Raw genomic sequence first — 17,119 nt, 5'->3', positions numbered from 1 at the left:
GCGAGCTGCAGCAACTTCTGCCCAGCTACAGTGACTCCAGCTGGCAGCTGAAGCAGGGGAAAAAGGTGTGCAATGGATGCTCTCCCTAGCCTGCTGCACCTCCGAGGTCCAGTGCACAGCCTGGCTTGGTGGGAAGCTCTGATCTTGTCCAGATTGATGCCACTTTGGCCCTGACCCCCCTGCTGGTGGGAGTGTCAGCAGGCAGCAGATCTCGTCTGTGTAATCACCCTGTCTTGCACTCTTGCAGCCGACAGTATCACTGAGAAATTTTTGAATCATCAAACAAATAATGAGCATTACTCACTGCCTGCCACGTGGGAGTATTTACCCACAGTAATAAAGAGAGGAGGGAGGCAGCTGAAGGTGTGGTCTGCATCCAGAAATTCTGGCGAAACTGCCAGGAAGTGGTGATGGCTGGTCCCTGCCCCGGTTATACAGGGACACCTCCTCAGGTGTGAGGTTTTGGCTCCCCCACATATCCAAAGGAAAACCTCTGGTCACTTGCATCTCTGCTTTTTCTGTGTGCTAAGGAGAAGAACAAATCGGTCCTTCTCCCTCCTACTTGTGGGGAGACCTCAGGGTGAGTGCAGAGGCAGAACAGAGGCTATCATCGTCTAAAAAACATCTGGAGAAAGGGAGGGAGCTAAGGATGAAAATGAGCATGGTACTTGCCCTCCTCTTTTTGATTTCCACGCTCGTGCAACGGGAGGATAGACTGCAGGCTCTGGGCTTGGGCTGCACGAGCAAGGCAGCACGCTGCTCCCAGGTACTGTGGGTCCCCGGTGTTTGCTGGTATGCAAAAGCCCTGGGAGGAGAAGCAGAACAGAAATTAGAATATCGGTGCGACTGCAGCAAGCTGGGAGGCCAAGAAGAGCCGTGAAATCCAGGAAAAGCAACAGATAACAGCAAGGGACCGGCAGGTCCTGCGTGGAGTGGTCACACCAAGGCCACAACACAGATAAGGGCACCAGGCAGACGTAGAGCAAGAGCGATGTGATGGCCTCCTGCCATCTGTGCCCAGCCAGACAGAAAGCTGGCAAACAGCACCGCCGTCACCTGGGAGGCAAAGGCTTAGTCAGGGCTCACGATGTGATGAGTGATACCGGGCAGCACGGACACGGGCGGGTGGGTGCCGGTGAACGTGTGGGAACAAGCACAAAGACAGGGGCAATGCCGTGAGGGAACAAGTGTGAGATCGGTTTTGGAAGAAGTCTGCTTCCTTGTTGCTGCCATCTCCAGCAGAGTTTCTCTGCCTTGCTGGTGGTGAGACTAAGCCTCCAGCTCTGCAGGCGAGCCCGGGACCTTCATACCTGCCCCTCCTGCACGACTTGCGGGGCTGTGGCTGCTGAGAGTGCAGGGAGGAGGTGGCAGAGCAGGACCCTCTCCCCTGTCCCAGGAGAAGCCAGAGGTGAGTCCAAGGCCAGTCCCAGATGCAGGGCATGGGGAGCAGCTCCCCCATGTGCTGCTGTACTGCTGGGAGCCCAGGACCTGCTGGGGAAAGCAGAAAGGTGCCCCTCTTCGTGATACCAGCAACACAGAGGAGGAAAGCCCAGGCTCAAATGCGTAACTCTCTCAGACGTAGCTGGAGCTGTGCGGGCAATGTGAGGGCAAGCAGCCACCAGAAAACCTCCTGTCCCATCCAAGGAAGAATTTCCCCACCTCTTCTTTGAGGGGGACAGTAGGCAGGACTCTCATAGGGGGCTGCAAGCCTGTGCTTGAGAGAAAAAGCAGGAAAAGACAAAACCAGTTTGCAAGAGGTGATTTCCCCTTTGTCATCTCTTAGTGTGTCATTTTAATTTGCTCTGCAAAGGCAGTGGCATTAGAATACCACTGAAGAACCAGGTGGAGGAAGATCAAGCCTCATATCAGCCAACAGCGTGCTGGTGGCAGGGCCCTCCAGGGCTCACCCACCAAACCTGGTGCACAGCAGGGCTTGGTCAGGGCATCCGCAGCTTTGTATATGGCCCACCGAGGACTGAGGTCTCCCACCTCCCTACTGGTTTGGGTTGTTCACCCTCTGGGGTAAGGTTTCTTTCCTAACTCCTGACCTGAACATCTCAGGGCTGCAGTTTGTGCCTGTTGCTTTTTATTCTGTCATCTGGCACTACCAAGAAGAGGTCGGCTCCATCAACTGCCCTTCCAGCAGTTGTAGGCTGCTATCAGATTCCCCCTTGGCCTCCCTGGTACTAGCCTAAACAAGACCAACTGGCCCCCGTGTGCCTCAGGAACAACTGCTAATGCAGTTAAATATTTACTTTAGTTGAGGGATTTCCAAAGTGGAATAATAATAAAAGCCAAAGGTTATTGAACTGTGTAAACTGCCTGAAGAGGGAATATAAAACATGTGCACAGCTGCCTCGGCAGAGCAGAGGAATGGTTCTGCAAGGGGAACCCTGAATCGGTCACCTTTCCCCTTCCCAAAACCTGGTCACAGCCCTGCTGAGTTGGGTGGAAGGACCTCTGAAGGGCAAGGATGGACGCAGCCTCATGCAGGGCCTGTACCCCTCTGGCCACGGTGGATGCTCACCAAGCTGTTCCCTCTTGTCTCAGCCGGCCGGAGCCAGCGTGAATGTTCCTAAGCCTCAGGTAAGACTGTGGGGAAGAAATGTCCTGAGCACAGTCATGGTCGGCTCCTCAGCAAGTGCAAATGTGTATGCTGTGGGTGTCTGGAGCTCTCCCAGCCTGCTGGTGATTTCTGCAGGACACCTAACCCCTGCCCACCCCTTGTGCACCCAGCACCTCCTACGCACTACCAGGGTGAAGGGCACCCTTCTTCTGGCCCAGACTTCATCTTGGCAAGTCTGTCCCAATGGAGTTTTTAGGCAACACTGGTCTTCAGCTATGATGCCAACTTTTTGCCCAGCGGTCCTCTTTTCCATCCTTCAACCTTCACCAATGGATTTTGATTCACCAGAAGAAGGTGGGGACAGGGGTGGAAAATTCAGCTTCTCAGAGAGAGGTGATGAGGATGCTCACATGGAAAGACAGACATCGAGCATCCAGTCTTGTAGGCAAAGCAGCTGGGATCTTCTGGGGTGGTGATGCTTGCTGAGAAGTTCTTCACTGAAGAGTTGGTGTCTCTGTAGCCCCAGTCTGTCCCACCCCATCCAGCAATGGGGTGGGCTTGCCACAGCATGACAGCAGGCCTCCGGTGTGTTTGAGATCCCCCTCCTGGGGTCCTGCCCAGTGCATTAGGCAGGTGAGTGTCTGCCTGGCTGGGTCTCATGGGATAATGCTCAGGCCACAGCGCAACCACCCAAATCAACCTGAATTTCCTGGCTTTTCCATGTGAAGTCTCCCAGCCCAAATGGACATACCTGCCACATACGAAGAATGGCAGCTGCAAAGCTGGGGGGCTGGTTCAGGCGAGACGTACCAAGAGGTAAACTGGCTGAGTGGAGCGGAGAAGAGCAGCATTGCCCAGCTCAGGCTACAGTGCAAAGGGGTTGTAAAGCACCCTCCAGTGCTGGTACCTGCAGCTGGCAAGTGGCACTGGGGTGGCTTATCAGTTGCATGAGAGCACCTACATGATCCCTCTGGGTGCACAGTCCAGCTGTTCCCAGCGCAGATCAAACACTGCTCAAAATGCTGCTTTTCCCAGCACTACTGAGATAAGTCCCCTATAAAGGCAGCCACGAGCGGAGCGAGGTGCATGAGCATGTGCACCTGAACAGACCATGCCTGCGAGGGAGCTGGTGGTGGTGGTGACGGCACTGGTGACTCTCATCACTGCTGGTGGTAAGCTCTGCTGCCGGCAGCTGGCTCTCCGGTGGCGGGTTGGGAACCGCAGAGGGACCAAAAATGGGTGGGAGGGCAGAAAGACCGAGAAACTCTGGTTTGGTGAACAGGGGAGGAGGGCAAGGAAACACAGTGGCAGTGTGGTGGGGAAGAAGGACCGGAGCAAACACACCGTGCCTTATTAGCAGTTCAGGGCAAGGGTTACAGGCTGGTTCATCAACCATATTGCACTCAGTAGAGGGACGGGATAGGGGACAGCCCACAATGTGAACAGGAACCAGGATGTGGGAGTACAGCACATACACTGGGATGGCAGCTACTGTCATTCCTGCCTCCATGAAGACCTGCAAGTCTTTGCAAGAGCACTATGTGCTCAGCATATTCAGGTGGGAAGCAGCTGTTTGTAGGCCCTGGAAAGCTGGTGCTACCTAGGCACGCGTAGTGGTGGTACTGCAGCAGCCTGTGTGTGAGCCCTCATGCTCCCAGGACATTTGTGCATTGCACAGATGGGCTGTGAACTGGTGCTACTGCTCTGCCTGAGTGCAGAAAAGGAACCCACTGAATGCAGGTCTCCCTCGGGATGGCTATTGTCCAGCTGTGCAGTGTCACCCAGCCTCAGCCCTCTCAAAATACCCCATGTTCCCATGCAGTGCTGCATGCGTTCACATTTCCTGGGATGTGCTGGATGCTCTGTGGAGCTCCTGGTGCAGACTGGGAGAGAGGGCTGTCGGGACGGGGATTAGGGGGTGGGAACAGACGTTCCCAGCTTTGTCCCAGCAAGCTCAGCTGCGGATGGAGGCTGTGCACTGTGCTGCTGGGAGGGTGGGGGGGTGGCATGCAGTAAGCTGATCCCACCTCCTGAAACCCACACAGCTGATCTGTGTCCTGAGTGGGCCCCGCACAACCCTGCCTTCCCTTTGGTTTGGATGTGACCCTCTGTCAATGCCTCATGCTCCTGTCACAGGTGTGCCACTCTCACAGGTCTCTGCTCTGTTTCAGGGGCAGAGCTGAACGAAGGGAATGGCCTGAGAAGGGTAAGCGGTTTCTGGTTTTCTTTGTTCATGGCTTGAGATGGGATTTAGTGCCTGGCATGCCTGGGAGAAAGGCTGTTCCCAGCAATCATCCCCAGCCTCATGGGTACTGGTGCTCCAGCATCAAACCCGCATCAAAGCCCAGGTTGTGAGTCCCACTGAGGGATGCGGTGGTCTCTGCTCACTACTTTCCTGCTCTGTGTGTACTCCCTGTCCTGTCTGGGGCAGAGGGAACCAGGTCGCTAGTAGTACTTGCTCCTGCCTGGGTGCTGAGGGAGGAAGAGATGGGTGCTGCTGGCACTCAAATGTGTGCTGCGGTTTCTCCTTTCCAGCCCGTGTGTGGAGACATGGTTGAGCTGCAGGCCTGCCCCCTCCTGCACTTGCCTGTCTGTGGGACCGACGGGAACACCTACGCCAATGAATGCCAGCTCTGTGTGCAGCAAATGTAAGCTCATGCCTTCGGCAGAGACCTCCAGGGGTCTAATTTTGGGCGTCTGAAACTAGGCGCTTGTGAAATACTGTCATTCAGGCTCCCCCGTGCCTGGGGAAAGCCGTGGCAGATGGGAAACACACGTATTCCTGCTAGCAAAGTGGAAGAGGGCTTTTTCATGTCAGCTGAGCTGGGTGCTGGGCTGTGAAGCCTGTGAGCTTCACCCTCCTGTGCTGGCAGTGACAGTGGATAGGTGCAGGAATGTCCCTAGCTCTTGCCTGCGGGTTCCTGCCCCATCCTTGGCACCATGTTTAATGACTACTGTGCAGCTGCAGGCTGAGGGATCTAGCTTATTGTGTTGGCAGGGCACTAATCCCCCAGAAGAGCTGATTATTCATCCATTGGATCAGCTTGCTAAATCAGACCACCCTATGGCTGCATGATCATCGGATCCAAAAGGTGAGGTCAGGAGGCCATGGCCAGGAGACCCTCCAACACCAGTGCCTGCAAGCTGGCAATAAACCAGATGCTCTGTAGAGGATGGGAGAAGGTCCCACTGTCTGTGCTGCCTGCAATTAGAGAAGGGATAGGTGAACTTAGACAGGCAAAAAGGTCGACTAGGCATCTAGTCTGGACAGCCAAATAGAACCACTAAGTCCTTCAAAGGGACCTCTGTGAATGCAGATGCCCAGTTATGTGCCTCATGGCTCTTTTGGCAGAACTTCAAACCAAACTTGAGGACAAGGGCAACAGGGACCTCATGAGAAGCACAAGGGTTGCTTTGGGGCAGTGATTTTATCTAGGTTGGGAAGTGACTGTCTGGGCAGGGGTTCCTGCTAGTAAGGGACCGAGGATGAAGATCAGGTTGAACACAGGTCAGCAGTGCACTTGCACAGCAAATAACACAAACTGCGTGCTGGACTGCAGGAGGAGAGGGATGACCAGCTTGTCAAGGGAGGCTGCAAGGAGGTGTGGAGGAGCTGCGTCCAGCTAGTCTGGGGAAGGGGAGGCTTGAGGAGACCTCACAGCAGCCTACAGTTGCACATGGGATGGAGCCACACTCTTCTTGGTGGTAGCAGGTGATGCAACATGGGCAAGAGCCACAGGTAGCAGCCCCAGAAGGTACAGACTGGACATGGGGGAAACCCCTTCCCCAGGAGGGTGTTACACCACGGAGGTCGGGGGGGTCTCCATCCTTGGGGCATGGGTGGTTAGGGCTCAGACAGGGCCATGGCCACCATAACCCCACACTGGGGACAGCCCTGCTGAGAGCAGGTTGGGCTGGAGACCCACCACCAGCGCTGCACATGCGGGGAGGGGACATCTGTGGGCCAGGATGGCTTGCAGTCATCTCAGCTTTTTAGACAGGAAAATGAACAAGCCAATTTTATAATAGTCAGCTCTGTTCCATGGGCTGTACAGGAGCCAAAATACAACTTGAGGAGTATTTTTTTTGAGCTCTTACTCTTTTTTCCTATGTTATTCTAGGAAAACCAGGCAAGACATCCGGATTTTGAAGGATGGGGAGTGTCAAAATATCTAAGCTTTCTGGTAGCTTTCCTGAGCTTAGCAACAGGTGATTAATTGATCCTGTGTGCTCTTTCCTGATTGCACATTTAAGTTAGTGAAGGTGAATAATAAAATGACATGCACAATCTTATTTCAACATCACTTTTTTATGCAAGGCTGAGGGAAAACAGCACAAGCCAATTCTCACAAAGGGCTAGTAAAAGCATACAGTCAAAACATTCATTTCAAATCCACATCACAAAACAAGGCTCTGCACTGTGAGTATTCCTGTGAGAAAGGCCACAAGGGAGCAGCAAGAAACACACAGATCCCGATGAAGAAGGTCCTGAACAAGTGCAGGTTTTTTCTGCAGAGGCCATTTAGCAAAGGAAAAGTAAAGTTTCTTCAGCATGGGAGAAGAAAACTCCCTGACTCCCCTGTAAACACCACTGCTTCCAGAGCTGATATAAATTGAAAACAGTAACAGCTGCACTTCTCATACTAGATGTTATTCAGCTTTTTTCTCCATCTGCACTTCTCATGCTAGATGTTATTCAGCTTTTTCTCCAAAAGCCTTTCACAAGCGGAATCAGCCCAGATAACACATGGGAGCATGGAAAGAGCCCAGGGGGAGACCCTGAACACAAGGGAACCCGGATCTCTGCTCCAGCACTTTAGAGCAACCTCCAAACTGAACTAATTACCCAGCAGATTAAAAGCTCTTCCCCAGGCTGAAGAGTCCTAGCCTGGCTCGTTGCTCAGAATTGTCCCGAGCTTTGATTGTCCCTGTTTTCCTTCCCCAGACCCTTTCCACTTCTGCACGGGAAAGGACACAGCTTGCTCACCTGTCCACAGCTGCTGCTATTAGACCATCTGCTTATTTGTCCCGGGGCTCTGCAACCCTGTTTGCCCCCTTCCAGTCCTCAGGTAGCAAGAGGGGGGGGTGATCTGGCTACATGTTGCTCTCTGTGTTGCCACTCCTTCTGTGCAGACCTTCAGATGGTGTCTCCCCTGCACAGTAGCGAAGGGCTTTGGTGGGGTTATCATCCCCAAAACAGTTCCATGGTGAGCAACACAAACGTCTTGCTCATCTCCCCCTGGGATTTTCTGCACCTGCTGCTGCCAACCCAACTGCAGGCAGGATGTATTCCGGCAGCTCTGTCCCAGCTCTCTGCCAGGGCTGAGGGGAAGATTTCGCCCAGCATAGCATGGTGCATAACTGGGACCTGTTCTCATGGGAGGGCAGGGGCAGCATCTCAGCCCCACGCAGTGGCTTGAGCCACACAGGCTGAGTGGCTGCAGCCTGTCATTGTGTATCCCGAGAGCCATGTCTACTTGCAGAGGCTAGGAAAGAGCAGCACAGACAATTTGGGGGGTCTACTAAAGAGGGAAACTGCATGCCTCCAGCACAACGTGGAGTGTTTATTCAGAAACTGCAGAGCTAAAGCACATACTTGTGGGCCAGACTTACAAGGTCAAAGTGTGGGAAGCCTCAGGATGGGATCAGTGTGTAGTCTACACACAGTGAATTCAGAGATACCCGTCCTCCCAGGGACTGGTGGATTTGCCTCTTTATCTCACATGGCTCAAAAACAAGTGTCAGAGCAAGGGGAGGCGAAAGGAGTGATTTAACACCACCACAAACCTCAGGAGCCGGTGCAGAATGGCTGGAGCCGGTCTGGTACAGAAAGTCTGACTCTGAAGGCCAGCAGATCTGTGTCTGGCAAGGTCAGGCGAGACTGAAGAGGCAGCTGGTGGATAGCAAGATGCCTGCAACGCACTGGTCTGTGGCAGGGGGTATGCATGTGGATTTGCACTTTTGCATACAGTTTTGCCTGTTGAATTTACCAATCTGTTTCCCATCTTTTCATGCTTCAGTCAAGGCAGGGGCAGAAAGGGATTATCTGCTTTCACAGGCACCATAGTTCATCACACAGAGCTACTAGTAGTCCCGCTCTCAGAGAAGCATGTTGCAATCAGGCAAGTTGCCCCCAAACCTGCCTCAAGTTGGAGTGAAGGACAAGCCTGAAAATTGCTTCTCTGTTGTTCTCATGCAAGACAAAACTGGAAGAAGTGCCCCTGACCCCCTGCTAGAATGACAGCCATATAACTCTCCCAGCTGCCCATGTTGATCCCCCTGATAACGGTGGGTTGAGGGCTGCATCCATGACTGCAGGGAGGGGTAGGCAGGTGTCTGGATATTGCCTTGCAGTAGCAATGCCAGATGGGGGTAAACAGAGATACCACTGAGTCTCATAAAGAGCTTTGACATCTACATAGATCCAAAGCCTTGGTGTTGCTGTGTCTGCAGTGACAGCAGTCCCAACACTGTCCAGAGGCAGGCCCAGTGGCAGGATCCAGTGCTAGGTCCAGCTGTCCCTTGGACAAAGCATTCCCAGGGCTTTTGGGTAGTGAAAGCCATGTCGGGGACCAGCATGGTGAGATGTACCCAAGGCGGCGGGGGGTCCCCTACCAAGCAGCTCCAATGACACTCAAGGAGCCTGTGACACTGGAGCTGCTCAGGTTGCTGGACATCTGGTTGAGCTCCTCCAGGTCCTCACCTAGGAAACTGGATGCATCAGTGAAGGTGACCCAGGGCTAGCTGAACCAAAATGTGGAGAGAAGGGGGAAGGAAGCAGTGCCTGGCACACTGTAAAGCGTCCAGCTGCAACAGCTCATGCAACTGAGACTGGCCAGAAAGTTTAACCTACTTGCACAAATTCACCCATAGCAAAGGGAAGGCAGCTTTGGCTATATCTGCTACAGAGCTCTGCTGGAGAAGAAGAGTGCTGTGTTGCTTGTGCTGATGGGGGACACAGAAGCAACACTGGGCTCTAAAATGAGTGTCTGAGCCCAGTGTTCCTGGCATTGTGGTCAAGTCTCTGCCTCTCAGTCCCTCCACTTCGGAGCAGAGACAACTTGAAACTAGGTGGTGGAGTCTGTAATTTCCACACTGTAATTTCCAAATGGGATCCCATGGAATAATAAAATCACTTCCTTGGCATTTAAAGTAATTCACACACAAAAGCCAAATCTTTACAGAGATTTCGGTCCTGAGAGATGCAAGTGCAGGCTCTGGAAGATTTTAAAGCCCATCTATTCCATTAAGCACCTCTAAAGACTCTGAGGGCACAGCAACTCTTTCTTTTACAAACATTCTTTACAATTCTATTGGTTTCTACCCAGCTAGAAGATGGCTGGAATGAAGAAACATTCCCAGTACCAGCTCTGCAGTGTCTTACGGCAATGTTTTGCTGAGTCAAGAGTCATTTATCAGACCTCACCAGGCTTTGGAGTGACTGAGTAGATGGGGGGGTGTGAGAAGCTCAGTTAGCTACAGCCTGAGCATGCACTCAGTTCCCATGGACCACTGAAACACCCGGGGATTTCCACCCTTTCTTTCATGTGGCATATCACCTGCAAGCAGCCCAGAATATGTCAAGCTCTTTGTATGCTTCCACATGTGATGTCCCGCTATGGCCAGGCATATAGAATCATAGAATAGAATCGTTTAGTTTGGAAAAGGCCCTTAAGATCATCTAGTCCAACTGTTAACCTAATGCTACCAAGTCCACCACTAAACCATGTCCCCCAAGTGCCACATCTACATGTCTTTTAATACCTCTCAGGATGGTGACTCAATCTCTTCCCTGGGCAACCTGTTCCAGTGCTTGACAACCCTTTCGGTGAAGAAATTTTTGCTAATATCCAATCTAAACCTTCCCTGGTGCAACTTGAGGCCATTTCCTCTCGTCCTATCTCTTGTTACTTGAGAGAAGAGACTGACACCCACCTCACTACAACCTTCTTTCAGGTAGTTGTAGAGAGTGATGAGGTCTCCCCTCTGCATCCTTTTCTCCAGGCTAAACAACCCCAGTTCCCTCAGCTGCTTCTCGTAGGACTTGTTCTCTAGACCTTTGACCAGCTTCATTGCTCTTCTTTGGGCACACACACCAGCACCTCAGTATCTTTCTTGTAGTGAGGAGTCCAAAACTGAACACAGCATTCGAGGTGTGGTATGTTTTCCCCCCCTCCCCAAGCACTGTCTTTGCACTGGAGCATCCTGCAAGATAGAGTTTTCAGGATGTCTGCATGAGGCAGGGTGACCCCAGGGCCATGCAGCATCATACAGTACTGTAACATGGACACCCTCACCAGCATGGGACACCTTGCCTTCACTTGTGACTGAGCTACACGAAAGTTCCCTGTGAATGACTTGGAAGCCTCACATCTCTTTATGCCTGCCATCCATGCTCCTGGCCCACCCTCCTGTATCAGAGTCTTCCCATATCTGCTCTGCTGCCACCACCCTGCTCCTTCTTTTGGGGCTGTTAAACCTGCCCCACCTCTCTGGAGGTACCATGTAATCTGCAGTGGACACAGGGGAGGAGCCCTAGAGCAAAGTGGTAACTCAAGGGATAAGCAGAAAGGGAGCAGAGATGACCACGGACCCCCAGGTTACATCTCAAGAAAACCTCATGCACAAAATTTCAAACTCTGGAGCTTCCAGGGACCTAGAGAGAGAACCTGCAGAGAGGAAAGGCTGTACATTAAAAAATTAAAAAGCGTGGCAAAAACTGGAGGCAGGCCAGATCTGCTTACTCCTGAGGAGCTGCTCTGCTGCAGGGCAGGTCTTGGGACTGCCCGAGGAGGTGGGATAATCCATACCATGAAAGGCAGCCAATTCCCAGAGCACCTGGGGGTAGCCACATTGTCAGGTTCTTCTACCAGTCTTGGAGCCACTTTGAAGTCATTGGGGGGGGGGGGGGGGGTAGGGGCACCATCACCTCACCAGAGCATAAGCAGTTGAATATCTAATGGGGAAAAGTGCTGGTAGAAGCTGAATCCCAAATACTCTGGCACTGAGCGTGTTAGAAACTGGCCAAAGTGGGGACGAGTCCCTGGTCCAGCAGAATGGTTATACACAGGTATAATCTTAAGCTTTTCTGCGCTATCCCAGCACAGGAAACTCTGAAGGCAAGAGGAGGCCAGGATTGCCACCTCATTCCAAATGCAGGAAACTGAGGCAGACTGACCTGGGGGCCCAGCCATGCAGACCACAGAGCAGGGAGCAGGATCTCAGGATTGAAGCCATTGTACCAAGCAGAAGCTTCCTCTTTGCAGCTGTACTGGCCCTGAAGAAGGTCCTACATAGAATGCACGAGCCTGCATGCTGTGCAGGTCTGGGGCTACGATGGGCAACAGGGAGCTGGGAGCAACCACTAAAGGATACCCTCCTATGGGAGCAAGGGACCCTGGTTTTACTGGGGCTGCCCATTCCCATCCTGCTTCATGAGGAAGGTGCTTTGCTCATAGCCTTGATCCACCGGGTGCTGGACCAGCGAGTCATTGGGAAGTCCTCAACATGCACAGGCCCTTGGCTGGAGTCCTGGTATGGATTCATTATTCTGTCTGGATTCATTATTCTGTCTGGATTTCTCAGGAAGGTGGTGTAGCCCTTGCACAGGTCACATGAATTTGGCAGTCTCCATCCTTAGGGGTTTTCAAAACATATGATGCTACAGCCACCCTGACCTCGTGCAGCAGACAGTCCTGCTGTGAGGGGGGGCTGGAGTGGAGATGGAAGTCCCTTCCCACTAGCACTGCTAGGGTCCTATGCAAACACCTTTCAAACAGCACACATCCCATTTCACACCTTGCAAGGGGTCCACAAGGACTAAAAACACCTCCCTGCACCTCACTCTGGAAACCAGCAGTGAGGCAGTGCAGCATCCTGCCCTGCCATGCAGCTTCTCTCTACTACAAAGGAGGGCATTTAAGTCACAGTTTAGCAGCAGTTAGTGTAAATTTCCTACTTTAAGTGGTTGCTGTATAAAAGTACTAACATGTTTTGCAATCCACGCAGTAGAGCCTGGGCAGAGACTCGTGCACCTTTGCACTCTGATAAGGAGAATATTATTGGTCTACTAGTGGCCTAGCCAGATAAGAGGTTTGGGGCGGGCAGTCTGTGTTTTTTTTTTCTCAAGCTCTCATTATTCTGCACCAGTATCTCCAGATGCTGTTCGTGGGGAACTAAGCTGCTTTCTATCTAAAACTGCAAAGAGCGATGGAGAGTTTAAGCAAAGACCTTGCCTATTCGGACTCATCCCAGCCACCCTCCGCAAACAGGGAGGAGTATGCCATGCCAGGTAATGATGACAATATTCCCAATTTAAGTTTTTGGAGAGAAGAGAGAATGATCTTTGTCACTGGTGGTTTCTAAAAAAGGAGTTAATAATTGCCAGTTTATGCTTGGGGGATGGAGGATGTGCATTTAACTGCAAATATATGTGTCTTTTTCTGAGTTGTGTTTCTGATTATAAAGGCAGAAGCACCTATAAAGGCTTTTCAACTTGGACAAAGTCCCTCAGGCAGCATCAATATATTGTCTGTTTGCAGACTGGCAATACTCTCTCATTGTTCTCTTAGCTTGATGGATTTTTTTCTTTTCATTTCATCTCTGTATCTTTGTATCCTCTGCTAAATAATTTTTCATCAGCATGCCGATGTTTTACCGTGATCTTTCCTGCCTAGTGCTAGCAGGGGACCGGCAGCTTTGGAGCAGCCGTGGGAGTACTCTCTTGGACTGGTTAGAAATAAATGAGGGGTGTTTGCTACCTGTGCAAAACAATTTGCTTGGGATGGGTTGGGAAGGAGACTGATTGCAAGCAGCTAAAAATACTTTTATGGCTCATAAGACATTTTGAAAGGGAAAGAAAGTTACCTTGGCTGCAAAGAGATGTGCAAGGGATTATGCACTTCAGTCGTTAAACTGAAGCCCTGTGAGCCCTCTGTGGATCCTGCTACTACAACTTGTAGCCTCATCTTCCCAGGCAGCTTCATGCCTTTTGCTATGTGGATGGCAGAGTCATCTCTCGCTGGCTGTGCCCTGTGGCCTTTGATACTCCTTCACATTGAGAAGCAGCTTCCCATTTGGGGAACATCTACTTGGCTGTACGGTGTGCAGTCCAAGTGCAGTGTTTTTCGTCTCAGAGGCTGACACTTTCTCTGGTCATGCCGAGATGCGCTTGCCATAACTGAGATACTCTGGCACTGTTGTTGTATGTGGCGTTGTATGTTCAAATCTGTATCACATCCTGCTGTGCCTTTTCTCTTTGGTCTGGTTAGGCTGGAATTTTTTTAGGAAAGGAGCCGTCTTCTCCCATACAGCTCTACTGTGCTCCAAGCAAAGGGGAGTCCTTGAACTACCGTACAAAAACCAGCAATAAAAAAACAGAAAAACTAATAGGCAACAACAGAAAGTAGGATTTTTATTTTACTTTGTGGTTGTGATGGTGGCTGTTATTATTAGACAGCACTTGGAATACCAAGCCCAGATTTAGGCAGCTCTGGGCACAGGAAAGACAAAGGCATACTGGGGTGAGTCCAGTTCTCCCAGCTGGACAAGGGAATGATGACCATTCTTCACCAATTTGACCTAATACTTTAGTGTGAGCTGAGGCTCTTTGTCGAACGAGCTGTATCTGATTACATCTGGAAGGAGCAGGTCATAGTGTTGCTTTTTTATTGTGTGGGTTTTGTTGAAACTATAAAAATCAGTGCTTTTGTGACCTCTTCAGTGTACGCATGGGAAGAGTCCCCACTTGTTCCCAGACCCAGGGGAGTGGTGTTGCTTCTGAACAAAGCTGTTTTTCTCAAGGGAGCACTGTTGTGCTACTTGATCTAAGCCAAGGGATTTCATGGTGTCCTCATGGCATGGGAAGCCTGCCCCATGCTTCCATCAGGCTCCAGGTCCCTACAGTGCTAGGTAGGTTGGACAAGAGTCGCCCCAAGGCTGCAGCAGCAGGAAGAAAAATGCAACTAGAAATTTAGCGTAACATCCAGTGCCGGAGCCTGGGAGCTTTGGGTGGTGTGTCATCAGATCCTAGCCACTGAGGCTGAGCTGGAAGTACAGCACCCAAGCAGTTTTGTATCAAGACCCACTTCGTGACAGAAACAGCATGGTCTCTTGCATCAGTCCTCTGTCACCAGACAGGGAGGGATCAAACTGTCCCTTGGTCAGGATCTCATGTTTGCACTTAATTTGTCCTTGTAGATGTCAGCATCACCCGTCGCTTGAGAGACCGGGAAATGCTCCGGAAAAGAAGAGCTGAAGCCCATGAGAAAGACTCAGTTCAGTGGGTTCTGAGGTGAATCTCATTTATGCTTTAAGCCCCATCAATCTTCAGTGGGGGAGGGTGACCTGCAGCCGGTAGCTGCTGAAGGTCTAGGCAGGTGTTGGGGGGCAGAGGTGTGGGGGGGTGAGGGTGGGTTATGTAGGTGGTAGGTTGGGTGCCAAGCAATCCTCAACCACAGCGTGGGGCTGGGGAAAAAATTGGTGCCCAAGCTCCTGCCTGCCAGTGCAGCCACAAGAGGCTGCCGTGCAGGGCTGGGGAGGAGGGCTGCAGAAATGCAGCTTCTGCTGGGATGGACGGGGTCACGATCCCAGAAGGGGGGCTGGCAAAGCAGCCTTGGCACAGGAGGGAAAGTCCTCCGCCCCACACCCAACTCTTTGCCCCTGTGAAATCCCCCGGCAGGGATTACAAGAAGATCAAACGGCAAAAGAGAAGCAGAGGAGGCAGGCGAGGACGAGGCCGCCAGCCTGTGATGGAGCCCAGCCAGGAGCCAGAACTGGAGCTGGACCCCCAGCCCAACCCGCAGGAGGAGGCTGAGCCAGTGCCCTCCAGTCCAGCACTGCCTGAGCCGGTGCATCAATTGCCCGTGCTGACAATCCAGGACCTGGTCAGTGAGATGGAACTGGGAGCGGCAGAGGGGGAGCAGGGAGCCATGATCGAGGATCCCGTGGGTGAGCTGCCGGAGGGCCACTGGCCCTGTGGGGGCTCGGGGGGGCAGTGCAGTGCCGCCTCTTGAGGACTGTCGGCCAAGGTTGCCCACCTTATCATGGCACCACCAGGACACAGGTCCCTGCCCCACCAAACACAGCTTGGGTAGTTGTGAAATGGTGGTGGGGGATGCTGGAGCTGTGGCAGCAGATACCACTCTCCAAGTCACAGGGAGTGACAAAAAGCCCACTGCTGTCAGCAGAGTCATTGGCATGGGGTCTGTGGTGCCTGGTCCTAAATAGGTCCTTGTCCTAAGGACACCCCTGGTCTCTGCCAAGAGCCAGGGTAGGGCAGAGAGGCTGTGGAGAGAAGATGTGGTCTCTTGAGGCCAGAGCTGGTCAGGGAGAGCCGAAGCCCAGACACGCTCTGTCCACAGTCCACCTGGTTTGGGGGCTGTCACCAGGGTGGAGGGGGAGGGAAAGGTGGGCACTAGGGCAAGGGGTGGGTGTCTGCAGGGGACTACCCCTTTGAAATCTGTCAGGACCGAGGCATGGAGGGCACTAAGCTGGTCTGAATGGCAGATTGCCATCTGGGCTCAGGAAATCCATTTACAGCTAATGCAGCTGGGGCCAGCAGGAGTTGCTCCCAGATCTGGCTTGGGAAAAGGAGAGCACATTTACTTTAGTGGCCAGTGGGCCAAGCCTGCAGGTTGCTTCAAAACCAAGAAAACCTAGGATCTGCTTCAGAGGTGGTGAGCCTGACCTGCAATTAATGAATTTCCAGCAACGTCTGTGCCAGGGAAGGAGAAAAGACCTTTCACTGCAAGGCGTGCAATGCCCTCATGCCAAGGAAAAAAAACATACTGCATCCTAGGGACTGGGTCTGACTGGGGCACATCACACGAGTCCAGCTCCCAGCCCTGAGATCTTGAAATGGGCTGTGTTTATTTGCCTCCTGCCTTTAAACCCGCTGGGGCTTTACCCTCTCCAACTCCCCTCCACAGCCCCGGGGACTGCCGTGTCCTTTGAAAAGCAGGTAGACCACTGGGAGCTACCTAACATCACAAGCAATTGCAGGAGCCTCGCCATGGGGGCTTTAGCATGGCATGGAGGGGTAATGCATGAGAGACCCCCAATATGAAATTATCTGTCTCTTACAGGCCTTGTAGGTGAAGAAGACTTGCTGAAACCAGCAGAAGCAGAAATACCAGAAGCTTTGAATATTCCTCTGGAAAATGAATACCGGGATGATGAGTACAGCACAGATATTCTATTTTAATTTGCTGTTGGTGTTTTTTTTTTTTTCCCCAATGTTTTGACTCCTGCATGATAAACTCTGATAAGTACTGGACCAGCTCTTTCCTTGTGAGTAATAAAGCCCGCACTTTCCTGATCACTCTGCTTTCTATGCTTCTTTCAGGTTACGATGAGGGGGAACGTGGTTGCTTGCATAAAGGCAATCCTTTCCGAGGTGCCTGCTGCCTGCGGTCCATGAGGCCCCCCCAGCCGTCTCTGCCAGCAGGCTGTTCCACCTGGGTGGTGGTCCCATGGAGGGCTGCACAGTGCCCCACCATGCTGCAGTTTAAGCGTACAGACCAGCGTCCCTCCATGTTTCTGAAAGGCATTTCT

The 17,119-nt window shown here is 52.2% G+C and overlaps 2 protein-coding genes across 4 annotated transcripts; both read left to right on the top strand.

The window, feature by feature from the left end:
- The first annotated feature begins 3,588 nt into the window (after nt 1-3,588).
- On the top strand, nt 3,589-6,859 carry SPINK4 (serine peptidase inhibitor Kazal type 4). 2 transcript variants are annotated; one of them, XM_069775697.1, is made up of 4 exons: nt 3,589-3,738; nt 4,720-4,772; nt 5,102-5,214; nt 6,688-6,859. In XM_069775697.1, the coding sequence occupies exons 1-4, from the start codon at nt 3,678-3,680 to the stop codon at nt 6,740-6,742; spliced, it is 282 nt and encodes a 93-aa protein (XP_069631798.1). In that variant the 5' UTR covers nt 3,589-3,677; the 3' UTR covers nt 6,743-6,859. The 2 variants fall into 2 exon arrangements, with proteins under 2 accessions (XP_069631798.1, XP_009924722.1); XM_009926420.2 differs by having other exon boundaries at nt 3,598-3,738; nt 4,738-4,772.
- Nucleotides 6,860-12,661: 5,802 nt separating this feature from the next.
- HEMGN (hemogen) lies at nt 12,662-16,884 on the top strand. Of its 2 annotated transcripts, none has more exons than XM_069777620.1 (4): nt 12,662-12,857; nt 14,765-14,858; nt 15,246-15,514; nt 16,651-16,884. In XM_069777620.1, exons 1-4 carry the CDS (start codon nt 12,776-12,778, stop codon nt 16,767-16,769), a joined length of 564 nt encoding a protein of 187 aa, XP_069633721.1. In that variant the 5' UTR covers nt 12,662-12,775; the 3' UTR covers nt 16,770-16,884. The 2 variants fall into 2 exon arrangements, with proteins under 2 accessions (XP_069633721.1, XP_069633722.1); XM_069777621.1 differs by having other exon boundaries at nt 15,246-15,450; nt 16,651-16,775.
- Nucleotides 16,885-17,119: the final 235 nt, after the last annotated feature.

Source organism: Haliaeetus albicilla, chromosome Z (assembly GCF_947461875.1).
Source record: "Haliaeetus albicilla chromosome Z, bHalAlb1.1, whole genome shotgun sequence".
NCBI lineage: Eukaryota > Metazoa > Chordata > Aves > Accipitriformes > Accipitridae > Haliaeetus > Haliaeetus albicilla.
The sequence above is the reverse complement of the archived record's forward strand: the minus strand, read 5'-3'. Positions and strand labels throughout refer to the sequence as shown.

Excerpts from the sequence above, each read along its gene's own strand:
- SPINK4 (XM_069775697.1), top strand. The coding sequence starts at position 3,678 with ATGCCTGCGAGGGAGCTGGTGGTGGTGGTGACGGCACTGGTGACTCTC. Across the intron at positions 3,739-4,719 it reads GACTCTCATCACTGCTGGTG|GTCTCTGCTCTGTTTCAGGG; the intron begins GTAAGCTCTGCT and ends CCACTCTCACAG. Across the intron at positions 5,215-6,687 it reads CAGCTCTGTGTGCAGCAAAT|GAAAACCAGGCAAGACATCC; the intron begins GTAAGCTCATGC and ends ATGTTATTCTAG.
- HEMGN (XM_069777620.1), top strand. The coding sequence starts at position 12,776 with ATGGAGAGTTTAAGCAAAGACCTTGCCTATTCGGACTCATCCCAGCCA. Across the intron at positions 14,859-15,245 it reads TCAGTTCAGTGGGTTCTGAG|GGATTACAAGAAGATCAAAC; the intron begins GTGAATCTCATT and ends ATCCCCCGGCAG. Across the intron at positions 15,515-16,650 it reads CATGATCGAGGATCCCGTGG|GCCTTGTAGGTGAAGAAGAC; the intron begins GTGAGCTGCCGG and ends TGTCTCTTACAG.